The sequence below is a fragment of the Mytilus galloprovincialis genome, chromosome 3 (assembly GCF_965363235.1).
Source record: "Mytilus galloprovincialis chromosome 3, xbMytGall1.hap1.1, whole genome shotgun sequence".
Taxonomy (NCBI): Eukaryota; Metazoa; Mollusca; class Bivalvia; order Mytilida; family Mytilidae; genus Mytilus; species Mytilus galloprovincialis.
This window is the reverse complement of record NC_134840.1, coordinates 16,245,513-16,273,453: the sequence shown is the minus strand read 5'-3', so window position 1 is coordinate 16,273,453 and position 27,941 is coordinate 16,245,513. Positions and strand designations below refer to the sequence as shown.

The window sequence follows — 27,941 nt, the reverse complement described above, 5'->3', positions numbered from 1 at the left end:
TAGTAAATGGACATTGTATTTTGGAAAGGGCTTGTTTTTTTTAATGTTGCTTCCAGCCTTGTTTCATATATTTTCATGGCTTTAAATTTTTGCTTATGTTGCTTGTCTATATTATATGTAGATAACTTAACAGTATCAGTAAAGAATGGATGTTCAGTAGTACTTTATCATAACAGCAAGTTGTACTCTTAAGAAGAATACACATTGACAATACCATTGTCACCAGTTTGTTCAGTCAGTAGTATGCCCTTTCTTCTGATAAATATCTTCTTCAAATCAAGCCCTGACAGAGGTATATAATGCTCACAGTCAACTGGAATAGATATATGTAATAGTTTAGAAGTTTATAAGACTACAATAGGAACAAATTTAATTTACGTCATAAAAATATTTTATTTCCTAGAATGTGATAAAAGTATCTAGAATTTATCTTTATTGGACAATCTGTGTGTTGCCCTATAGATTGTTCCTATAGTATGTAAATATTTATAAAGGAATGTCCAATACTGTCCAGTACTTGAGGAAATTAACACTTGTGTACTGGCTGTCACATGATCAATAAAGGTTATTTTAAGGTGAAGTATCTGTTTAATCTAAAATTTATCAGATAGCCAACACTTTATCTTGATGAGGAAGTTTTTCTCCATTTGAACACTTGTGTAGATGAATAAGTTAGGGTTTAGGGTACAAATAAGTCATTGTTTGTGGTGTTTCAGATCAACTTCCTTAAAATACAAAGAAAGGATATATCAAATATAAAATAAGAAAATTTACTGTAAAAATTGAATTGACATTTAAATGCCTTTAGTACAAAGTTATGGTGATCTAAGGGAGATAACCATTAGAGTCAGCATGATTGTATACAAACAGTCTAATCACTGACATCTGACACATTCTACTGTTTTTCTTCTCTGACAATCGGTGACCTGAGTCATGAATTTCAATTTTAATTGTTGGTTTCTTAAAAATACTATTGAATGTAAGACTGAACGTTATGTCATTAGAATGCTTAATTACGTACCTTGCATGATTTTACAATTAAAATGTATCACATTTCTTAAAGTTGTTACTAATTTTAAACTTATTATAAATCTTTGATCAAAATTGAAAAGAATGGTTAATGAACTAGTGCACTAAATTACTCTTTGTAAAATTCCTTTAATTGTTCTTTTATAACACATTGAGCATGTTTTATTGACTCAAATTTGATTATATATTGTAAGAATTAAGTCCAGTTGTAAATTATTAATCTTTTATAGATAAATCAATAGCAAGTTTCTTCAGGAATAAAAAAAATACCAGGAAAATATATTTCAAGGGCTGTAACATGAGATAACTGACCTTTATTTAACATACAGATCACAGTTGTTGATTTCAATCTTATGTCAGGCTATAATATAAGGGTAAAAAAGTCAAATAATTACCGATTTTGATCAGCATGAAGTTACTGAGTGACATCATATTCTCATATTTCGTATGTAAAAAGAACTGTCTTTACAGTAGAAAATACATGTCTAGAGAAAAAAATAATCTATATTCAATGTATTTTAGCTTTCCTGAGACTGAACTGCATAGAACTGCATGGTTCCTATGTAATTTTCTTGATCTCATCAAATCCTCTTATTTGTTGAGCAAGTTGTGATTCCTGTATAAGAAAATTCCTGTACATTAAATTTCATTTGGTTTTAAATTACCAAGCTGGTTGACATGTCAGTCTCTATGGATACAGATGCAATTGCACAGTTTCATTCTACTAAAATCAATTTCATAATCCCATTACTATATACATATATATATTGATGCAGAATTTTCTGGAAATAACTGACTTAATTTTCCTTAAGATCCACCAGTCCTCTTGATTTGTGCAGTACCAATCAGATAGATATTAGAAAAATAGGGAGATAATATTATAAGCTCGCTCACATATTTAAGTTTACTTTTTTGGCTTTTTAAAAATGTTTGACTTTGAGCATTCCTGATGGTTGTAAATACAGAATACCAAGAACACTTTGTTGGTGGCCTACGGCTGTTGTCTGTTCTATGGCTGGGTTGTTGTCTCTTTAACACATTCCCCATTTCTATTCTCAATTTTATCTCCAAATAATTATACATATAAATATATAAGTAAAAGTATTACAGGGACGTTGAATTGCATAGGGATTTTCCTCTTTTTATGCCCCACCTACGATAGTAGAGGGGCATTATGTTTTCTGGTCTGTGCGTCCGTTCGTCCGTCTGTTCGTTCGTTCGTTCGTTCGTCTGTTCGTTCGTCCGTCTGTCCCGCTTCAGGTTAAAGTTTTTGGTCAAGGTAGTTTTTGATGAAGTTGAAGTCCAATCAACTTGAAACTTAGTACACATGTTCCTTATGATATGATCTTTCTAATTTAAATGCCAAATTAGAGTTTTGACCCCAATTTTACGGTTTACTGATAGAAAATGATAGTGCAAATTTCAGGTTAAAGTTTTTGGCTTCAGGTTAAAGTTTTTGGTCAAGGTAGTTTTTGATGAAGTTGAAGTCCAATCAACTTGAAACTTAGTATACATGTGCCCTATGATATGATCTTTCTAATTTAAATGCCAAATTAGAGTTTTGACCCCAATTTTACGGTTCACTGAACATAGAAAATGATAGTGCAAATTTCAGGTTAAAGTTTTTGGCTTCAGGTTAAAGTTTTTGGTCAAGGTAGTTTTTGATGAAGTTGAAGTCCAATCAACTTGAAACTTAGTATACATGTGCCCTATGATATGATCTTTCTAATTTAAATGCCAAATTAGAGTTTTGACCCCAATTTTACGGTTCACTGAACATAGAAAATGATAGTGCAAATTTCAGGTTAAAGTTTTTGGTCAAGGTTGTTTTTTGATGAAGTTGAAGTCCAATCAACTTGAAACTTAGTATACATGTGCCCTATGATATGATCTTTCTAATTTAAATGCCAAATTAGAGTTTTGACCCCAATTTTACGGTTCACTGAACATAGAAAATGATAGTGCAAATTTCAGGTTAAAGTTTTTGGCTTCAGGTTAAAGTTTTTGGTCAAGGTAGTTTTTGATGAAGTTGAAGTCCAATCAACTTGAAACTTAGTATACATGTGCCCTATGATATGATCTTTCTAATTTAAATGCCAAATTAGAGTTTTGACCCCAATTTTACGGTTCACTGAACATAGAAAATGATAGTGCAAATTTCAGGTTAAAGTTTTTGGTCAAGGTAGTTTTTGATAAAGTAGAAGTCCAATCAACTTGAAACTTAGTATACATGTTCCCTTTGATAAGATCATTCTAATTTTAATGCCAAATTAGAGAATTTATTCCAATTTCACAGTCCTTTAAACATAGAAAATGATAGTGTGAGTGGGGCATCCGTGTACTGTGGACACATTCTTGTTGTGTGGTAAATTAAATGTCTATTTCTTCCCAGACGTGATATAAATGATCCTAACGATGCTATAAACTAATTAGTAGAATTGTAAAGTACAGGGTCTGTGTTATTAACACATTAATAGACTCACAAAGCAATTGTTTATTGATAAAATGGGCAAGGAATGTCAAGATCAAAAACTCTAACAGGAATTAACAAAATTAGTTTAAATTGTTGTTTTTTATGTGTGTTTTAAATCTGACTCTTAGTTAACATCAGAGGATTACATGTGTTTGTCAACATATCAAGAATTATATACAGACTGAAACACAAAATATATGTCTTTTTACAACGATATGTGTGTTTTTCTTATCTGTAGAAATGTCTAGTTTGTTAACAGCAATTTCTGCAGTTTTGACTATAATACTTCATCTTGGAAATATACACATATTTTAGTTGAATTTTCTTGTGAAGCCATCACTTGTTTCTAAAACTATTGTTATGCCCCACCTACGATAGTAGAGGGGCATTATGTTTTCTGGTCTGTGCGTCCATTCGTCCGTCCGTTCGTTCGTCCGTTCGTCCGTCTGTCCCTCTTCAGGTTAAAGTTTTTGGTCGAGGTAGTTTTTGATGAAGTTGAAGTCCAATCGACTTCAAACTTGGTACACATGTTCCCTATGATATGATCTTTCTAATTTAAATGCCAAATTAGAGTTTTGACCCCAATTTTACGGTTCACTGAACATAGAAAATGATAGTGCAAATTTCAGGTTAAAGTTTTTGGCTTCAGGTTAAAGTTTTTGGTCAAGGTAGTTTTTGATGAAGTTGAAGTCCAATCAACTTGAAACTTAGTATACATGTGCCCTATGATATGATCTTTCTAATTTAAATGCCAAATTAGAGTTTTGACCCCAATTTTACGGTTCACTGAACATAGAAAATGATAGTGCAAATTTCAGGTTAAAGTTTTTGGTCAAGGTAGTTTTTGATGAAGTTGAAGTCCAATCAACTTGAAACTTAGTATACATGTGCCCTATGATATGATCTTTCTAATTTAAATGCCAAATTAGAGTTTTGACCCCAATTTTACGGTTCACTGAACATAGAAAATGATAGTGCAAATTTCAGGTTAAAGTTTTTGGCTTCAGGTTAAAGTTTTTGGTCAAGGTAGTTTTTGATGAAGTTGAAGTCCAATCAACTTGAAACTTAGTATACATGTGCCCTATGATATGATCTTTCTAATTTAAATGCCAAATTAGAGTTTTGACCCCAATTTTACAGTTCACTGAACATAGAAAATGATAGTGCAAATTTCAGGTTAAAGTTTTTGGCTTCAGGTTAAAGTTTTTGGTCAAGGTAGTTTTTGATGAAGTTGAAGTCCAATCAACTTGAAACTTAGTATACATGTGCCCTATGATATGATCTTTCTAATTTAAATGCCAAATTAGAGTTTTGACCCCAATTTTACGGTTCACTGAACATAGAAAATGATAGTGCAAATTTCAGGTTAAAGTTTTTGGTCAAGGTAGTTTTTGATAAAGTAGAAGTCCAATCAACTTGAAACTTAGTATACATGTTCCCTTTGATAAGATCATTCTAATTTTAATGCCAAATTAGAGAATTTATTCCAATTTCACAGTCCTTTAAACATAGAAAATGATAGTGTGAGTGGGGCATCCGTGTACTGTGGACACATTCTTGTTTTTGTAATGTTTTGGCCTAATTTCTAAGGCATACTCTTAGGACAGTTTCTTGTATGTTTTTGTCTAGTATTTTGGTATCAGAATTTCTGTGCATTGTTTCTGTACTAAAATAGAATGTTTCTACACACATTACATCACTGACAATTATAATCTCTTTGTTTGTAAATCATCTTCTTTCCTATATTGTGTTTTGATGAGCAAAAGTTAGGCATGTATATTGGCATAATGCCAGATCTCTGAAGGAATGTTGATTTCTTCAACACATGGACTGTCTCATTCAATTAGGTCATACCCACAGAAAGTACACACTTTTTATGAAATGTACATTTCTCCTGCAGTGCTTCAAGACAGATTAAATAAGTCTTATCCTATAAATATGGAATTTATGCAATAGCAGACAGTTTTATGTACAGTTGTTCCTTTTATCTGTATCTCTGACAATAATATAAACCCTCATGAAAATAGCAAGTACATTTTTGTTCTAGGGCAAAAAGGTTGGAAAAAAAATTCCAAGAAAGGAAAATAATTTTAACATGGAATTGGCAGGAAGTCAAAAAGTTATAAACATTTTTTTTTTTAAATTTACTGGTTCAATGATATAAAACTGCTTCCGTTATGAAAGGTCCTTTGTCAGAATTTTTAAAAAGTAAATACATACCCATGATTTAAACTAACTAAATGTGATTCTATTTTGACAGAAATACAAATAGATGTGTTTGTACTCTACAGTTTAAATTATGTTGGCATTAAATAGCAAATGATAGAATCTGGTACATCTATTTTTAATTTTTAAAAAGTATAGTAGAGTATATATCTTAAGGTTTAGATAGATATAAATCCAGGTTTAACCCGCCATTTTCTTTGGAATATGTCTGAACCATGTCAGGACTATATGACATTTGTTTTACACTCTTTCCATTTTTGTTGAACAACCAAATGTTTACTTTTTTTTTTAGACATTTAAAACTTTACAAACAACAGCTAATTCAAGTAAAACTGTTTCAGTATAAATATGATTATAAATATTCACATTTAACCCATATCAAGCTCAATGTTATTTCATTGTTTTATTTTGTTATGGAATTTCCTGTGTTTTAATTGTATTTTATTGACAAGACAAGTTTCCTTGCTATTGTGTTTTGAATCCTATTAATAATGTAAGATCTATCTTTCAATATTGGCTTAACTAATCATTGAGAAGTTGAACTGAGCTGAACTTTGCTTCCTAGAACAAAAAAGTGAAATCCTTTATAATTAGGGGGAATGTGATATAGCTATTCTTATTGCATTACATTAACATGGGCCAGGACCAAATCAATATTTACACAATCACGACCATTGACATAAATGCTTATTTTTGTGACAAGTTTATTAAGTGGTTATCCTTGTTAAATGAATGTATAGGGCTGATAGAATGTTATTTCCAAGCTGATAACATGAAGTGTAAACGATTAATCAAACAGAAAATAAGTTCCTGATAGATCGGTGCATTGATTAGGAAATAATGCATTTTAATTCAGTCATGTGCAACTGTTAATTGGAAAGTAAAACCATAAAATGCAGGCTATTAAAATTATTGAAAAGTGTTAGACGTTTTAATTGCAAGTTCAGCCTTGAAAAAATAAATTAAATAAAAGATTGAATTATTAATATGTTTTCTAATAGAACTAAATTATTTCATTTTCACAGCAGTATTTCAGTATCCAAACAGGGTAGATAACTCATTAATCACTTTTGTATGCAACTGAATCAAAATGATATTTTTCATTAAAAATAATGAGTTACACATGGAAATTGTAATCAGTGCTTCAGATTAAAAAAACCCTTCATTTCTCTAAAACAAACCTGCTTTGATGTTAATTTCATAGAATTTAGTAATCATAGTCCATTTCAGATATGATACAGACGTTTCTAAGTCCTCAACCATATGTTACGTTTATTAAAAAAAGATTTCCATGTAAGGCAATGTAATCCTGTTCAAGATGGTGCCTCTCTTTGCATTCATGAGGGTTTACTGTATACCAAGAACAGAATAAGAATATTTGTGCAAATAGAAAACTAATTATATTGCATACCAGGTTTTTTTTTAAGAAGTTTAAATAAAAGCTGTTGTACATGTTTGATATACATCAATAAACGTGCAGGGAAGTGTAATGGCTGTATTAATAGGCACAATACACTTATTTCGTTCTTGAAAGTATTATATTTTGCAAATTTTGGTTCACTTTTGTTAAAGTTCGCTATTGAAAAGCAGCTGAAGTTTTGTAAGTGTTCTTTTAGGTTGGGACATGACCTTGATCTTTTAGCTTTGCTTTTATTTGGTCAGAAATCTGAAAGACAAATGAATTACGAAAGAAACAATTTCTTTAGACTAAAAACAATGAAAAGGTGCCTGTTGGCATGGTGATATTAAGCCTTATTTTATCACATTTCCAGAAAGTTAATTTTAGCAAGAATAAATCAATTTTTTTATTTATCCTTTTTTCCTTGTCTGTCTTTAAGTCTAATCCATTTTAGATTTGCAGTAAGTATCAGTTTTTGAAGAATTTTACCCACAGAAATGTTTCAGGCATCAAAAGAGACAATTTTCCTTGTAATTTATGCTGATTACGCTTCCTGAAGCCTTTATTTTTTGTCCAATCTGTTAATGCACGCCATTACATAATAAGCTACAAGTTGAGCATTTTAATAGCTTTTCCTCCTGATGGATCAATTCTTTTAATGGAAATTTAATTTTTATTTTTTATACATTAGAATTGCTTTTCCAGGAATCAATCATTTTTAAGAAAAAAGAAAGAAAATCACTGCATATATGTTTTGATACATTGGATCAGTTCTCTGATATAAGGTGATGTGCAATCTTAAAACTGGATAGAAGGATCTATTCAGGTTAGGACCAAAGTTGGGTCACTCGATCAGTCCTATATTTCATGCTTCATAATGACCATGTTTTAATGTAGGTCTGAGTTCAGAGAGATATACAATTCTATGTTTCAGTTATGGTGGCCTTTCAAATGGGCATATCAAGCTCTTTTCAAAATGAATTCACCTAAATTTACACACACAAAATAAATATGCCCTGGTTTCACATACAACCATGTATGTTGGGTAAAAAAAAAATATTCTGCATCTTTCTTGACTCTGTCGGTGTAAATGTACAACATCAGAGGATTTGGCAAATATACCTTAACATTCCTAATTTTATGGTGGCATAAGAAGCTTCAACTTGTTTAAAATAAATTTATTTCTTGTTTATAGAGCTCAAAATTAAGGGAAATCTTAATGTGACTTTTAAGAGCCTGTCAAGTATAGGACCCCCAGTAGTTGATATTTCAATTAATATTCCTCATTATTATTCAAAATATTTTCATCTCCATTGAAGCCAACTGCAGTATTTTACAATAAACAGTAATCTTTTCTCCATTAGTTTAAGCAAATTAATGGAATTTTGAGATTTAAGATTATTGGTTTCAGTTTTTGTTTTACAATAAAAGTAAAAATCCAGATATTAAACAGTATGACTCATTTATGTTATTTGTCTGAAGTTATGTAATTCAATGCTATGGCATCCAACCAAAATGTTCAGCAACAAAATACTTCCTTTTTTTAGCTCACCTGGCCCGAAGGGCCAAGTGAGCTTTTCCCATCACTTGGCGTCCGTCGTCCGTCGTCCGTCGTCCGTCGTCGTCGTCGTCGTCCGTCGTCGTTAACTTTTACAAAAATCTTCTCCTCTGAAACTACTGGACCAAATTAAACCAAACTTGGCCACAATCATCATTGGGGTATCTAGTTTAAAAAATGTGTGGCGTGACCCCGCCAACCAACCAAGATGGCCGCCATGGCTAAAAATAGAACATAGGGGTAAAATGCAGTTTTTGGCTTATAACTCAAAAACCAAAGCATTTAAAGCAAATCTGACATGGGGTAAAATTGTTTATCAGGTCTAGATCTATCTGCCCTCAAATTTTCAGATGAATCCGACAACCCGTTGTTGGGTTGCTGCCCCTGAATTGGTAATTTTAGGGAATTTTTGCTGTTTTTGGTTATTATCTTGAATATTATTATAGATAGAGATAAACTGTAAACAGCAATAATGTTCAGCAAAGTAAGATTTACAAATAAGTCAACATGACCGAAATGGTCAGTTGACCCCTTTAGGAGTTATTGCCCTTTATAGTCAATTTTTAACCATTTTTCGTAAATCTTAGTAATCTTTTACAAAAATCTTCTCCTCTGAAACTACTGGTCCAAATTAAACCAAACTTGGCCACAATCATCATTGGGATAGATAGTTTAAAAAATGTGTGGCGTGACCCTGCCAACCAACCAAGATGGCCGCCACAGCTAATTATAGAACATAGGGGTAAAATTCAGTTTTTGGCTTATAACTCAAAAACCAAAGCATTTAGAGCAAATCTGACATGGGGTAAAATTGTTTATCAGGTCAAGATCTATCTGCCCTGAAATTTTCAGATGAATCGAACAACCTGTTGTTGGGTTGCTGCCCCTGAATCGGTAATTTTAAGGAAATTTTGCTGTTTTTGGTTATTATCTTGAAAATTATTATAGATAGAGATAAACTGTAAACAGCAATAATGTTCAGCAAAGTAAGATTTACAAATAAGTTAACATGACCGAAATGGTCAGTTGACCCCTTTAGGAGTTATTGCCCTTTATAGTCAATTTTTAACCATTTTTCGTAAATCTTAGTAATCTTTTACAAAAATCTTCTCCTCTGACACTACTGGGTCAAATAAAACCAAACTTGGCCACAATCATCATTGGGACAGAAAGTTTAAAAAATGTGTGGCGTGACCCTGCCAACCAACCAAGATGGCCGCCACAGCTAAAAATAGAACATAGGGGTAAAATGCAGTTTCTGGCTTATAACTCAAAAACCAAAGCATTTAAAGCAAATCTGACATGGGGTAAAATTGTTTATCAGGTCAAGATCTATCTGCCCTGAAATTTTCAGATGAATCGAACAACCTGTTGTTAGGTTGCTGCCCCTGAATCGGTAATTTTAAGGAAATTTTGCTGTTTTTGGTTATTATCTTGAATATTAGTATAGATAGAGATAAACTGTAAACAGCAATAATGTTCAGCAAAGTAAGATTTACAAATAAGTTAACATGACTGAAATGGTCAGTTGACCCCTTTAGGAGTTATTGCCCTTTATAGTCAATTTTTAACCATTTTTCGTAAATCTTAGTAATCTTTTACAAAAATCTTCTCCTCTGAAACTACTGGGCCAAGTTCATTATAGATAGAGATAATTGTAAGCAGCAAGAATGTTCAGTAAAGTAAGATGTACAAACACATCACCATCACCAAAACACAATTTTGTCATGAATCCATCTGCTTCCTTTGTTTAATATTCAGATAGACCAAGGTGAGCGACACAGGCTCTTTAGAGCCTCTAGTTTTCTTCTCTGAAACTTGTGTTATTAATGCCATTCATAGATTTATCAGTTCTGACATAACATTTGTAGTCTGAGTCACTTGAAAGCTTGTTATCATATTCATTTACACATATAAAAAAACAAAGGAATGCCACATTCCAAGATGGAGGTTACCTGGGAGTTATACCAAAAGTACCAATTATAACGCAACAGATGTGATCCATGGTGGCCAAGTCCAAACTATTTGAAAATAAAAAACTTATTGACATTTCACTAATTTTGAAGAGCTGGTATAACTGAAAAGCCATTTTTTCTGAAGTTTTATTAAGTAAAGGGACTGTCATTGCATATCAAAACAATACATTAGCATGGCTTCTGTTCAATAATTCAGCATATACCTTCTGTTGCATTAAAGAGCAGATTGGTTCCTGGAAGTTCAGATTATCTTCCCATCTGAGAAACTGAGGCTTTCTATTTCATTTTTTAGCTCACCTGGCCCGAAGGGCCAAGTGAGCTTTTCCCATCACTTGGCGTCCGTCGTCCGTCGTCCGTCGTCGTCGTTAACTTTTACAAAAATCTTCTCCTCTGAAACTACTGGGCCAAATTAAACCAAACTTGGCCACAATCATCATTGGGGTATCTAGTTTAAAAAATGTGTGGCGTGACCCGGCCAACCAACCAAGATGGCCGCCATGGCTAAAAATAGAACATAGGGGTAAAATGCAGTTTTTGGCTTATAACTCAAAAACCAAAGCATTTAGAGCAAATCTGACATGGGGTAAAATTGTTTATCAGGTCAAGATCTTTCTGCCCTCAAATTTTCAGATGAATCCCACAACCTGTTGTTGGGTTGCTGCCCCTGAATTGGTAATTTTAGGGATTTTTTGCTGTTTTTGGTTATTATCTTGAATATTATTATAGATAGAGATAAACTGTAAACAGCAATAATGTTCAGCAAAGTTAGATTTACAAATAAGTCAACAGGACCAAAATGGTCAGTTGACCCCTTTAGGAGTTATTGACCTTTATAGCCAATTTTTAACCATTTTTCGTAAATCTTAGAAATCTTTTACAAAAATCTTCTCCTCTGAAACTACTGGGCCAAATTAATCCAAACTTGGCCACAATCATCTTTGGGGTATGTAGTTTAAAAAATGTGTGGCGTGACCCGGCCAACCAACCAAGATGGCCGCCATGGCTAAAAATAGAACATAGGGGTAAAATGCAGTTTTTGGCTTTGAACAAAAACCAAAGCATTTAGAGCTAATCTGACAGGTTATAAGTGTTTATCAGGTCAAGATCTATCTGTCCTGAAATTTTCAGATGAATCAGACAAACTGTTGTTGGGTTGCTGCCCCTGAATTGGTATTTTTAAGGAAATTTTGCTGTTTTTGGTTATTATCTTGAATATTATTATAGATAGAGATAAACTGTAAACAGCAATAATGTTCAGCAAAGTAAGATTTACAAATAAGTCAACATGACCAAAATGGTCAGTTGACCCCTTTAGGAGTTATTGCCCTTTATAGTCAATTTTTAACCATTTTTCGTAAATCTTAGTTATCTTTTACAAAAATCTTCTCCTCTGAAACTACTGGGCCAAATTAATCCAGACTTGGCCACAATCATCTTTGGGGTATCTTGTTTAAAAAATGTGTGGGATGACCCTGCCATCCAACCAAGATGGCCGCCACGACTAAAAATAGAACATAGGTGTAAAATGCAGTTTTTGGCTTATAACTCAAAAAGTAAAGCATTTAGAGCAAATCTGACCGGAGTAAAATTGTTTATCAGGTCAAGATCTATCAGCCCTGAAATTTTCAGATGAATCCCACAACCTGTTGTTGGGTTGCTGCACCTGAATTGGTAATTTTAAGGAAATTTTGCTGTTTTGGGTTATTATCTTGAATATTATTATAGATAGAGATAAACTGTAAACAGCAATAATGTTCAGCAAAGTAAGATTTACAAATAAGTCAATATGACCGAAATGGTCAGTTGACCCCTTTAGGAGTTATTGCCCTTTATAGTCAATTTTTAACCATTTTTCGTAAATCTTAGTTATCTTTTACAAAAATCTTCTCCTCTGAAACTACTGGGCCAAATTAATATAAACTTAGCCACAATCATCTTTGGGGTATCTTCTTTAAAAAAATTGTCCGATGACCTGGCCATCCAACCAAGATGGCCGCCAGAGCTAAAAATATAACATAGGGGTAAAATGCAGTTTTTGGCTTATAACTCAAAAACCAAAGCATTAAGAGCAAATCTGACATGGGTTAAAATTGTTTATCAGGTCAAGATCTATCTGCCCTGAAATTTTCAGATAAATCAGACAACCTGTTGTTGGGTTGCTGCACCTGAATTGGTAATTTTAAGGAAATTTTGCTGTTTTTGGTTATTATCTTGAATATTATTATAGATAGAGATAAACTGTCAACAGCAATAATGTTCAGCAAAGTAAGATTTACAAATAAGTCAACATGACCGAAATGGTCAATTGACCCCCTAAGGAGTTATTGTCCTTTATAGTCAATTTTTAACAATTTTCATAAAATTTGTAGATTTTTACTAACATTTTCCACTGAAACTACTGGGCCAAGTTCACTATAAATAGAGATAATTGTAAGCAGCAAGAATGTTCAGTAAAGTAAGATGTACAAACACATCACCATCACCAAAACACAATTTTGTCATGAATCCATCTGCTTCCTTTGTTTAATATTCACATAGACCAAGGTGAGCGACACAGGCTCTTTAGAGCCTCTAGTTTTTTTTCAAAACAAACTGCCAAAAAAATAAAAATAAAAAAAATAGCTTTCATGCAGGCAGCCAACTAATTTACATGTTATTCATATCAAATAAAAAAACTCAGACATTGGATGATTATATTTACTGTTCAATGGTAGCTTTTCCCTTGATTTTAATATATTCCTTAACAATTGCAATGAAATTTAATGTAAATGTTGACTTTTTCAAATTTAAAACTATTTGAAAATATGATTGATAATATTAAACAGACTGTATGATATATGTAAATTTGTGTAAATTTATGCAAATAATGTAATTATGATAAATTTACAGACTGGTGTTACCAACAGCCTACATGCCTTTTTAATGCATTTCTATATATAAGAATTTTATTAATGCCATTTTTACACATGAGTGATTTCAATTTAAACTCTGTTGTTGCCCATTTGTTTATTATGCAAGTGCATGTGTCTCAAGGTTGATGGTTTCTTTTTTATATCTTTGGAAGTAGTTGGAAGAACATGTAATTTTCAAAAAAAGAACTGCAAATTTTGTCATCTGAACGTTTTCATTATAACAGAATTTGAGACCTATCTCTCTGAGTTTCTCCTGTCAAAACATGATCTGCAGAAAATAGCCATATTGATTAAACAAATAATCTTTCTATATTTATTTTTCTGTTTTTACCTCAAATTTCGACATGTCAAGAAGACTTGATATGTCAATTCAGAAACGCAACAGTCTTCCTCCTTTGTTATAGATTTGATAAACAATAAGTAAATGATTTCTCAGTAACAGATTTCCCTATTTCATGTCGTTACAGACTTTTTTTTCTTCTCAACATGCTCAAGGTGACAGTAATTGGGTTAAGCAGTATATGTTAGTTACTAAGAAAAACAAGATGATAAATAACTGTCTTCCCCATTCTCTAACCATTATATTGTTATGCAAGTTACACATGTTTTTAATTTCCACAATGTTATATCTTTGTAACATGCCTTGTTGTATCCAATAAAAAATAGATCCATCCTGTCAGAATGGGGGTACTTGAGTCAATGCTGTATGTTAAAATGGGGATATAATGCACCACAGAGAAACAAATCATTTCATGAAAGACCTCATTTAAGATATTAGGACAATCACAAACTTCAAGAAAAACAGACAAAGTACCATGACCTTAATATTTATCAAAATTCAATCATGTTTTTCCTGCAAGTTTAAATGATTTGTTTTTTCATAAGCATAGTTAATCTAATATTATAAAAATGCACATTTTATTTTTTCTGATTTGAAAAAGCCTGTAATGAATTGTTTACCTTGACTCACTTCAGGAACTTATTAACCTAGACTGAGAAGTCAGACAACAATCTGCTATAATTGGAACTTTAATTCTATCCATAGAAAATTGAATTATTCAAAGTAATAAATGATAAACAAAAATTTCAGGGCTTTTGATATTGGTGTTAAACATTTTTAGGTTTTCGATTAATACAGAGGTTGAACATCTTTTTCTGGTCAGAATATTTGGTGTCACTTATTCGGCTTTAACTATTTCACCTTTAATAATTCAATATACTGGTATAATTATAACTACATAATAACGTAAAATCTGTACTATTATGTATGCTCTCTTGGTCATGTTCTCCTCTAAATGACTTTATGATATTGCTGTAGGGGTCTAATAAATTGGGAGAGGTAAATGGTTTAAGTTTTGCTCATTGTTGAAGGCCCAACAGTGACCTATAGTTGCATGCATGTCCTTTTGTCCCTGGTTGATAGTTGTGTCATTGCCAATGATCATTCCACATCTAATAAGAATCTTTTTACTGGATGACAGCATCTTTAATTTAAATGTAATGAACATCCTTTCATTCTAGCTTAAGATACTATATCCTTTTGTAATTACTGGAATAATATCAATAGTATGAACACTTCTCCATTAGAACTATATATATGGATACTGTACTGAGAATCAGGACAGCCGTACTGTTTCACCGATCAGGTCATTAAAGGTTAATAAGACCAAAAAAAAACTTAGTATAATTCTTGTAATTACCTAAAGTCCCAAAAGGTCATTGTTTCTAAATTTCTATTACTTGATTTATAGAATATAGGATAATATAATGCCAGGGTCTGGCCGTCATAAAAAAATTGAGTTCATTTATTATACTTGGACTCAGAATTGAAGCAATCAAATTACTAGTACTGCATGGACACTCCATTTTCCTGTTAACGTGTTAAGTGTACCATAGAATCTAGGTCTAAACCTTATTTTACTAAAACAATACACATCACAAATAACCTGTGTGCTAAGTTTAAGTTGATGTGACCTCAACCTTAAACAAAGATGTTAACCTACTGAGGAACAGACTAACAAACCCATAGACAAATGGACATGCAGACCAAAGATATAATGCCCCATTATAAACATATACATTGTAAATATCTGACTGCAAACCAAGCGGTCATTCACAGGACAGAAGAAGTGCCATTACCTGTCAGAGGTCATATGAGGTGACTAGGATTCCTGCATTATATAGTATGATTTATGATAGGGGCATTGTCTGCTATGGTAATTACTAAGTCCCTAGCCATCATTATAACTATGATATATAGTATATGATGGTAGATGTACTGACGCACAAGAATCCAGTATAATACTTCTTTTTTCAAAAGTGCTCTAGACCAAACTTCCTGTTAGTATAGCAGCTTAAAAAATCAACGCCCTCAGATTATGGGTTAAATCTCTGGCCAACAATTCATACACAGAACTTAACACGTGTCCAACATTTGTCTGACCTAAGATTTGTCCTTAAAGTAAGACAGTAAGATATGTAATTAAAACAACTTTACAAATTAATGTGTAAACAAACATAGCAGACACCTGTAAATGTTATAAATTAACATAATGGAGTTATAGTGTAAGCTAATGTAGGCTCCTGTTGTTTACATTGTTAAAATAAACAGCCATGTGTTTCATCTGCAGAACAGGTGTCAAAAGTTACACAATTAACTTTAATCTGATATTAACTGATGCTTATCCGTCTGAAGCACTTCTACAGGAGTCACTTTTGGAGAAATTGAAAGATAGGTTGTTATAATCGGTGCTTAATCAGACACTTAAATGTAAATACAATCCTATCAACCTACTATTGGCTCTTCTATCCTATCTTATTCTTTTTTCCTCTTTAAGTGTCTGTGCTGCTATCCCTTACTTAGTATGCCTCTCATCTATTTCTACCCCACCCCCTTTCACCTAGATTTTAGCAAATATCACTATTAATATGTTATTATATATATGCATTGTTGTATTAACAAATGTATAAAATGATGATAACAATTTAGTTTGCTAAATCAGCAGAATTACAGGAACATCTGCAATCTACTTTTACAACAATCCATTTATTATCCCTGGCATTGAATAGAAAAGGCTCTGTCAAAGTTGATGATTTTATCTGTTTCAGAACAGAAGCCTCCCCCCACCTCCCCCCACCTCCCCTCATGTTCAATTTAAAGCTTTGAAAAAGAGCGGTAACTGATCCTTAATTTTCTTGTTTTCAAAAGAGTTTAAATTTATTTATTTTTTAATAATAAATTTCATTAGTTTTTTACAACAAGTTAAGTTTATAACAATATGTTATTAACTGTTTGGGAACTAATAGCTTAGTTAATATTATCCTACTATAACCTTGAAACTATTTTGACAGACTTTTATGGTAATACAAGATCAATTTTATTGCAGCTCTATAAGTTATGTTTTAATAATTACAAATTCAAATTCCTTTATTTTGAAGTTTTTTTTTTCTCAAATCACACATGTGATTTACTGCATGCTGTCACAATCTATTTTTTTGCATGACAAACTATCAAAATGACAACATATTGTCTAAATGTAACTGACTAACACAACAGCTTGAGAACTTTTTTCTTAGTTTACTAAGTATATGTTCTCAGAAGATGGATCTCCTTTATTATTGCACCATTTGTAAGACTGTCCACTTTTGTTTCTTGTTTAAGAAGAATGATTAAGCACTGTCCACTTTCATATCCAATTTTAGAAGAATGATTTAGCCTTGTTCACACCAGGGTGTAAACTTATTTACAGACAAGTGTGTAATTTTCACACTGATTGAGATTTATTGGACACATTTATCTAGTTTATCATCTGGTGTAATCAATCAATATCTTATGTTCAAATTTTACTCTTTCCCACAATATATCTCTTGGACAGTCTAAAACTGAGTGTCAGGTATCTGCAGAATTTGTAAATTTAAAGGATCTCATTTTAATATTGCTTAAAAATTAATAATATAATTCTTAAACCAAATCTATTAGAATTTTTTTTAAAGTATTTATGAATTTGAAACTGCACAGTGAAAGATTCCTTTGAGAGATAAATGTTATCATTTTAATTTTTTACTTGTTGAGTGGATTTGGCTGAGGGGAGGGGTGTGTAATGGAACCCTCTGTCTCAAGGTGTGAAATTATTTATCTTTAATTTTGATTCATTCATGATGGAGAATAACTCTGATATTGATTACCTATCCAGGGAATGGCTACTTATTGCTGTGGTCATCAATGACAAGTCATCACTATAAGTCACTGATTGTTATACAATTTGATATAAACATGGAATTTATTAAAAATTTCAAGCACAAGAAATTATGCTTATTCCATCATTAAAAATAATTCCAAGTTCAAATACTAGCCTGTTATCTACTATTTTTTTGCTCGTTGATAATTCATTTCATGGCTACAGACCACAATTAATTTCTCTATCAGTTCTTTATAATGTTTTGCATCATTAAAAAAATTGCACCGTGCACTTTTGTCAAATTTTTTGTGTGTGTAATGTATAGTCCTAGTCCAAATATATATCCAAAATTCAGAAAGATTGAAGCAATCACTTTTACAAATTTAGCCAATACACATCCATACCCCTATTGACAAGTCAAGAGATGTTCCGAAAACTGTAAATATTACCTTTTTGCACTTGGCCTAATCACTCATTCCATATCAAAATCAGTTTAAATACAATATCCAAAATTTTATTTTACCTCTCTTCTTTCATTTCCACCCAAAAAAATCTAAGAAATGAGTGAGGAAGGGAAAGAAAAAAAATTAAGGAAAAATACACTCTAATTAAAAGGAACTATATTCGTGGACAACGAAAAGCGGGGTCATTAATTGTGGTCTTGGGCCTCATGCATCACGGTCTTTTTTAATTTCATGGACACATGAATTCAAAATTTTGCTTTTAATTTTTTCAAAAATTAATACATGTAGTAGATTATGTATCTGACTTCATTTAAATATAATATGCATGAATTTTAATGCAAATAAATAAATAATATGGAACAGACCATCAAGGAGTTTTTGACATTGTATAAGAGAGCACAGGTCAATTTTCATAGAATCTACCAACCTTGGGTAGTTTGCCAACATGTCTACATGTACTTCAACTAACACGGATATTGAATAGTCAAAACAAGATTTAATTTATTTGGGAAAACTTTTCAATAGGAGGTTTTAATGTTTTTGACGTTTATTATACATGGTAATATCATTTTAATTGGCCTTGCGGTTTTTTGATGAATCATATTGCATACAGAAAGTGCATTTTATCTAGTACAATTCATTTAACATAATAACATCACAGAAAACAAATGACTGTGTATCTTTTTAGTAAGATAAATAATTAAATCTTTGTCAGTGACAAGTAATTCATCTTCCCTTGTTCTTAGGCCAAATGCCAAAGTAAAGAAAAACAAGAAAAATCATGTGAGAAAGAAAATCCCAAGGATAAACTTTCTACTAGTCATATGTACAGGTTAGTCTTGCTAGCCATGTGTACATGTTATTTGCTAAGCATATGTACAGGTTATTTGCTAACCATATGTACAAGTTATTTGCTAGCAATGTGTACAGGTTATATGCAATTCTTCATATTGATTCATGTATTGTCCAGTTGAAAGTCCAGTTGAAAGCTAAACAAATGGTCAGTACACTCTGTTCTTTCAGAATTTAGAAAAGTAATGGCATCTGTTAGTGATTTGAAAGTTACCAATGATTTTTTTCCAAAGACAGAGATATCATGATATCTTTAATGACTTCAGTCAAGTAATAAAAGATTTGATGATAATAAAATGTTTGTAACAATGTCTAACACAATGTGTATGGTGATATTGAGTCATACTGGTGACTATTATGTAATACATTTTATTCTTCCACTGATGGATTTACCAGATATTAAGTTATAAAACAAATCTTTTCTTCATTTCATTTATTACTGCAAAAATATTCTTACTGGAGAATCAAGTTTCAACAGTAAATGTAACATAAAAAATAACTGAGCTATCTCTACAAAACATCTTTAAAAATTGATAAGTGAAAGTAATTTTAGACTATATATTAAAAACAGTTTGGCTTTTGAAATTTGTTGAGGCATTAAAGTGTGTCGATTTTTTTCTTCCTGGCATGACACTAGATAAGATGCCATCTCAATGATTTGTTTATTTTAACTACTTGATAACATTGAAAATTAAGTTTGAAAAGATGAAAAACGAGGTACAGTAAAAAATTGAGAAGTTGGGTGTTGTAGGAATTTTTAGCCAAAAGTAATGTCCAAAGGGAGTTAACTCAAACTGACCAGGAAACTCCTTTTCAATTAAACAACGGTATTAAACAACACATCTCATTCCGATCATCTCAATGACCAATGATAATCTGCTTATTGCTATTTTACCTATGAAGACATTCTCAATTTAATTTAATTTCATTTCATTTCATTAGCAATGCCACATGCCTCCTTAGTTTCTAGCGATAATTTTCCATCTCAAGCGAGTAGCATGATATGAAAATTATCACAAAAAAGATCAAAGGAAAAATGCACAAAATAGTGATAATTGTTAATATAGTCAGAAACTGCATCCACATTCTTTCTTCAGCTTCATATTTAACATTTAAAGATAATTTGAAGAAAAGAAATTGTTCCATCTTTAGTTTACCTAAAGAATTCAAGATTGTGTTCTGTTGTCAAGGCAATCAAATCATGACGAGGAAAATCTATTGTTTTTCTCCCGTACACAGCAGGAATTAAATTACAATAATTTATCTTGTTTACTTGTTACGAATAATTGATGCAAGCTATGTATCTCTCTCTCTCTAATGTAGATTTGACAGTGTGTTGTCATTTAAGTTATGTAACCGTCATATTTTTTTTTGCTTTGAAAAATTAATGTTGTTTACTATCCATTTTAATTTTGTAGACTATTTTTTATTTTTATTTAAAAGTGTCATGCATTTACATGATTTATAATAAACAAACAAAACTGGTATAATCTTGGATCCCACGAGAATTACATAATGCATTAGATGCTTCTAGTTGCTGGAAGTCAATCTATTTGCTCAGCTAGAAAAGGTTTTTGTCGGATTTAGGTAGGGTAGCTGTAGGAACGCAAAATTGAAATTTTAAAGACAAATCATTAAATGTTTGAATCAGGTTTTAAAAGATATTACTAAAAAATTAATAAGTCTCCTTCTTGTTTCAAAACCTGTTTTTCCATGGGTTTAATATACTTTATTCAATACCATTTTTGCTATTTTCTAAAGTACAAGATGTTCTGATAAAATGATTTTATTTTGGATGATAAAAAAGTGGTGTGAAGTTGAAGTTTTATTTTAACCACTAAAGTTTTAAATCAACATTTATGGCTGAATGACGATTCTGAAAACCCAGTCTAAAGGACAAGAAGATAATGCACTCCAAAACTAATGACATTTTTCAATCCATTTAATGCTTTTCTTCCATTACTATTGATCTGAGCAATGTGGCAGGATTAAGTTACATAATTCAGGTTCGACTTGACATCCGCTTTCATTTCCTTTATGGAGGTGTAAGTCTGCCGTATTTCTGACTATATCACATTGCCAGTATTAATTCCTACACAATCTATATCGATTACCAAATAAATATCTGTCATTTGTTTCAGCATTGTTGCAATTAGTCTTGTTATTTATGAAGTCAAGTTACTAAAATAGCAATCAAAGGCATGCAATACATTTTTTCTTGGGAACAATTTTTAAGTAACTTTTTTAGGAAGAAATAGAACTTTGATTAATAAGTATCTGATTACAGTAAAAGGGGAATAACTCCAACTTACAAAAGAGATTAGCCTTCTGTGTATACTCTTGTGGCAAAGCAAAAAATATCATTTTGATTATAAGTGAATCAGATCATATGCTATTTTAAGATTCAAACAGAAAATGAAAAGTCAATATTAGATTAGTAATAACCTTGAAACTACTTGTATAAAGAGATTGCTTGCAAAAATTTTACTTATTTTGAAAGTAACAATTCAAAATATTTCATCAGCTTTGATGTCTAATTCTTTCAACAGATGTTGGAAAAACTTTGGGAATGTAATGTATTTTAAGGTTTTAGACAATATATATTTCACAATCTTGGGATTGATAAATTTTTGGAAAGAATTTGCAGAATTTGTTCATTAATAGCTGCAGCTGTTGAAAGATGTAGTGAAAAAAGAGTTGTTATGAATTAATTTCTATAAAGTAATGTAAAACATATATATATATACCTACAGAAGGTCATTGAAGGAGATGCTTCTTTATACAGATTATAAAATCTGTGGTGATGGATATATATATATACCTACAGAAGGTCATTGAAGGAGATGCTTCTTTATACAGATTATAAAATCTGTGGTGATGGATATATATATATACCTACAGAAGGTCATTGAAGGAGATGCTTCTTTATACAGATTATAAAATCTGTGGTGATGGATATATATATATACCTACAGAAGGTCATTGAAGGAGATGCTTCTTTATACAGATTATAAAATCTGTGGTGATGGATATATATATATACCTACAGAAGGTCATTGAAGGAGATGCTTCTTTATACAGATTATAAAATCTGTGGTGATGGATATATATATATACCTACAGAAGGTCATTGAAGGAGATGCTTCTTTATACAGATTATAAAATCTGTGGTGATGGATATATATATATACCTACAGAAGGTCATTGAAGGAGATTCTTCTTTATACAGATTATAAAATCTGTGGTGATGGAAAGTTGAAGGTCCAAATATTCTTTTTTTTTTTTCAAGAAGGATCGTTTATGTGAAATGGTATTTTATTGGAAAAAAGGTTTACAAATGGTGAATAAAATGTAATGAAATTTGTGGTATTATAGACTTATATTGTTGTGAAACAGTTGATTTGTCCATTTTACTGGATGTTATCTTATCTTTAGGTTTGTTGACCAGTAATTATCGTTTGCACTTTTTTTCCGAATTGCTTCTACAATGGACTTTTGAATTTTATTGGATCTGTTGACTTTTTTATAAATGATGCAGATCTAGCTATATCAGAAAAAAATAAGTCTAGAAAAGTTTTAATTTAAATGTCCTGGAATTTGATCATTTGTTATTTGTGCTGCAGTTGGTAGACAGATAATCTGATTGATCTGGAGTTTATCTGTTGTAATGGAGGTTGGTAATACTTGTGAAATCGATTTCATCTCAACTTGATTGCTATTTGTAATTCTGTTTTGTTGTTTGACTGCAGACATGCATTAAGCCAATGTTCTGTACGATGCATTGATTTGGTTACTTGTTGCGTTGGAAAAATCTAATAGATGTGAGTCGCATGTAATGTCAATTTGATTAGGAAGCTGCAACAGACTTATTCCTGGCACTGTTATATAAATCTTATGATCCACATTATGATTGGGACTCAATTTACAAATGTAATGAAAAGAAAATAACCTACTATTTACATATAGTCTAGACAGATCAGGATACAATCTAATGCAATCCTTCTTAGGTAGGCACACAAATAAGTGCAGGGATATAATGCTGGTTTCAAATTTTGTCAAATAAACTGGGTTCTTTTTATTTTGGTTGACAAATTTTAATTGAATTGTTTTTAAAACAAATTCTATGGTTTCTTGAACTTTACATTTATTTTGGTTTTTAATTAATGAAAACATATTTTACAGTTTATTGAAAAAAAAGTTCAAGGGTAATCTTGTTTGTATTCCAACCCATATAAAACTGAAGTAATTTGTGTTATACATGTATGAAGAGACCAAAATACATTTAAAAAAAATTAACTTACATTAGTTAAGAGGATTTAAAGTAAATAAACCATCAGTATAGTGGCTACAACAAAAATTATTCTAATATGACCTGCATCACCTTGATCATACTTGACATCTGACATAAAAGTACCTGTGACCTTCAAAAAATGTTTTTAAATTTGTTATGTGGATTGTTGTTTCAAATTAACTTTATGGTGACCTGAGGTCATTTTTTAAATTGAAATTTTTTATTGTTTCTCTCTTTCACAACAAAAGATGTCCCCCCTTTTTTGTTTTTTTTTTTGTAATAGTATTAACAAGTTAGTATTGAAGTTTCAAAGTGAAAATACATACCAATTTGAAAGTGGTGCTCTACTGTCATGACAAAGTAACTGTAAAGGTTAGGGATTTGGCCAAAGTTTGTTTTGCCTTCCTGATGCAATTACAATAATCTTGAAAAAAAATCTTTTTAATTAAGTTTGTGGGTTAGATACTTCACAGAAAGGTCTCAATATAAAATTTAATGATCAATAATATTACAATACACAATTAAAACCCTTGGCACCTATTGAATTAACTTTTATGTGTGTTGTGTCAAACTCATTAATTTATAAATTGATTAGTTTTACCCCTGATAAATACCTTGACTATGAATTTGAACAAAAACCTTGTACAAAACACTATACATTCAATCCAAGGCACTATCAGATATGTTTAATCAATCAAAATTGGGATAATTTTTGTATTTGGACAAGATTTGTTCCTGATAATATTTATAATGAAAATGATTGTAAAGTTACGATAAACTTAAGCTGTGAATTGTAACTGGTCTTTTAATAGAGATAGGGCATTATTTGAACAGGTAAGCTTGCCAAGTTTCTTATCAATCTGTTAAACAATGACCATATTTGAGTGTTTAACACAGGTCAAGATATCATTACCCAAGATCCAGCCTTAGCAATCACGGATTTTATTTTGTTGAAATTTAGACGTGAATATTCCTGTGTGTTTTTGTTAATTGCTGGAATTAATTCATCAATGAAGTGATTGTTTGAATATTGTTGTAAACTAAGAGTTTTATTCTTAAAAATGGAGGTAAATATGAGAGTTGTTAGTCCAAATTTGATTGTTTATTGAATGTTATTCAGCCATCTTAGATTTGTCAGTTTTAATGGAATTCTCAGTTTCTTGGGATATTTGTCTAAATAAAAATAAAGATCAGCATCATTTTAAGGGAAGACATCAAAAGTTCAATGAAGGATAAAAAACTCAATTCACTGATACCCACACCCCTACTCTTAACTTAATTTGGGAAAAATTGATTGACCAAAAGGGATATATGTTCAATCGATTTTAGATTAACAAAATTTGCAGCAATGTTGACCGCCACCCACCACCCCCAAACTATTTGATTTAAGTTTTTATCCTACATCAATCTTTTGATGTTGTCCCTAACTTAAGTTTTGTAATATGAATTAATACAAAATTAAAAATCTTTTCTTTGACTTTCCTGCTTTTCCATTTTACCTGGAACTGTATTGAAGGGATTTGAACTGTTTTGCAACCATTTGAAGAAAGTTCAGTATTTAGGAAAATGACCAACTCCATTTTAAAAGTTCAACAGTGAAGTAAAATATGAATATAGTTCCAAAACTAACTCTGGTAAAGAAATGTTTGTGAATTTGGGGGGTGGAGGAGATCAGTTACACTATTGGGTCTGTATAGAAATTGTTATCATAGTTTATTTATTTCTAATTGTTTTAAAAATATGGATTTTGGTAGACTGATCTTTTTGAGGGGAGAGACAAATTCAAAAGTTTAATAAAATGACACTGTTTTTGAAAATGGACTAGATTTTCGTTATATTACGCTGTAGTTTCATAATATATAAAGTATCAGTATGTTGTTGACCTATTTGATGGAGATAAATGTGTTGCCAGGATTATTGTTATCTAATGTCCAGTCTAAATACTCCAGATTATTTGTGTAACTAAGGGTGAAATCTGTCTTGTTTTTCCTTGAAAACTTAGTAAGAAAGGGATTTATCTGATAACAAAATCAACTCTTTTCACTTTATCTAAAACTTAAATTATTTAAGTTATTCAATTATTATTTTTTCTTTGATATGAAAAAGAGAGTTGTTTAAAACAAATTATAGTTAAAATCAAAATTTAGCAAGGTAGGAGCCTGTAATTCAGTGGTTGTCGTTTGTTTATGTATTACATATTTGTTTTTCGTTCATTTTTTTACATAAATAAGGCTGTTAGTTTTCTCGTTTGAATTGTTTTACATTGTCTTATCGGGGCCTTTTATAGCTCACTATGCGGTATGGGTTTTGCTCATTGTTGAAGGCCGTACTGTGACCTATAATTGTTAATGTCTGTGTCATTTTGGTTTTTTGTGGATAGTTGTCTCATTGGCAATCATACCACATCTTCTTTTTTATATTGAGTAAAATTTTAAGTACTTATGGGAGCCTTAAAAAAAAAATGCTACATATACTACAAGCATGAAAATGATAAAACTGGTCATCAATGAAAATGATAAAACTGGTCATCAATGAAGCTTTTAATTTTTATTTAATATATCATTAGCAGACATATTAATAATACAGCACTTTTCTTGGCTCTGTTTGTCAAACTAAGCATGGTGATATTGGCTCTGACTGAGGGGTATAATTAAACAGAATAATAGCTTGCTTTATGACAGGGAGATGAAATATTTGTATTTATTATCATTTTGGGGATATTGTTTACATTTGGATTTTGTTTTTGTGTGAAATTCTTCAATTATTTATTAATTTAGAAAATATGATAAAATATTCAATTTGTATTCTGAATTAAATATTAAAATATTCTTTGACACAAACATTTACTTTTGATTTGACGTTTTACCTACAATGTATTCTTTTTTTTTCTTTTTAGGGCAAATGTCAGAGGAAGGACCCTCCCTGTAAATATCTTCACCCACCACAACATTTGAGGGAACAGTTATTACAGAACGGAAGAAATAATTTAATTCTAAAAAACCTACAAATGCAAGCTGCAATGCAACCAATAATGTATAGTCCAGCTGGGATGGTAAGTTATCTCCCCTCATTTGTGCACTGCAGCAAATTCTCTGCTTTATTTTAATTAGTCAGTTTTGTATAGCTTTAGTATATTATTGAATAATTGCAATGCTAAAAATCATATATAGTTTTTGCTTTGTTTTATATGTTTTATACAATTTTATTTTTAGATGGATATAGATTTAAGCAAACAAAAGATATGCTTTTGAATTTTATGCTTAGCTTTTTAGTTTAACTAATAAATGTTACTGAATTTGTTTGAAACAGATTTAGTAGGATTGTTTTTCAGACTGATAAAAGCCAGGCTGATTTCGTGGACACTTAATAACTTTTATAATACAGTTCATTTTGCTATAGCAATAAATACCTTTTATAGTACATTTCAAACAAAAGTTTGGCTATATTTCTATATTGACTGTAACCTAGTTATGTGTCTTTAATAGCTTATTTATAGTAGTCATATTTAAACAGCATTTGCAGGAAACTATTTATTGCATTGATTAAGAACTCATATTGGAAGAGACATAATGGCTTTCTTAAAGTTTATATTCAATATTTATGTTATGCATGTGTTGGTAATCAAATTCACTTTTCCTGCTAGAATATGCAAGATTTTCATAAAAGAAAAGGTTTCAAGACAGTTAGATTGATATGTTGCATCAAAGAATGATTAATTTACCTCATTCCTGGTTTATCTGATGATGCAATGATAGTAGGACTAAAACACTTTCTCTTGTTCAATATTTCTGTTTAACAATGTAGGTGATCCAAGGGAAATAATTCAGGCATAATTTAGCCGACTTTTTTATGGAATCAATACATAGTTAATTTCTACATGTTAAATAATATAAAACATATAAGAATTAGCCAGCAATGACTTTTAACAGTTGCATGATTTTGTTACCTGCATATCATTTTGTTTGTTATCTAGTACAATGCACTTATTTAAAAGATTTCTGTTTAACTGCACGAATCATACCACTATTAAAAATGAAATCCCTTGTAATAAGTATTGACACAAATATTCCAACATCAGTGTATGCACTCTTCTTTTATTGCAATATGTTCTACACATGTAAATGGTTTTAACATACAATAGCTGAATTAATATTGTACTATGCTAGATGGCGCTGGTTTACTTTTATTTTATGATTTTTGTATCTAACAAAGCCTCTGATTGGTTGACGTGTGACTAATTGGTTTGCATGTTTTATTAGGCAGCAGGCAGTAAACCTTTGGCACCTTACCACACCATACTACAGGGCCAGACTTTACCTTTTTTGGTTAGTGGTAATCTTCAACCTTATATTTTTCTTTGTGTGTCAATTTATTCCTTCAATAAAACAGACTTGGTTCATTCTGACATTGAAGCAAATTCAAAGAACTGGAAGAGTTTTTTTTTCGATATATATTTTTTTTTTTAAACGAGTAGTCATTTTGAATTTGAATATATCTGTATGATTTGATGATTATGTTCATTTTTGTAACAAAACTGAGTAACTTTAGATTAAAATGAATAAAGGGAGATTAATCCAATGATT

General features: G+C 31.1%; 1 protein-coding gene across 20 annotated transcripts in view; it reads left to right on the top strand.

Moving 5' to 3' along the window:
* Positions 1-27,941, top strand: part of LOC143067267 (muscleblind-like protein 1) — a 123,963-nt gene that overhangs the window by 70,534 nt on the left and 25,488 nt on the right. For 14 of the 20 annotated variants that reach the window (XR_012975899.1, XR_012975898.1, XR_012975900.1 and 11 more), the window contains 2 exons: positions 26,255-26,410; positions 27,618-27,683. Coding sequence is in view for 17 of the 20 variants with exons in the window: in XM_076240377.1 (XP_076096492.1) it covers positions 26,255-26,410; positions 27,618-27,683 (222 nt within the window). In the remaining 3 variants the exon portion in view is untranslated. Of the gene's footprint in view, positions 1-24,211; positions 24,426-26,254; positions 26,411-27,617; positions 27,684-27,941 lie in introns of those variants that run through there. The other 6 variants (XM_076240385.1, XM_076240391.1, XM_076240389.1 and 3 more) reach the window with 3 other exon arrangements.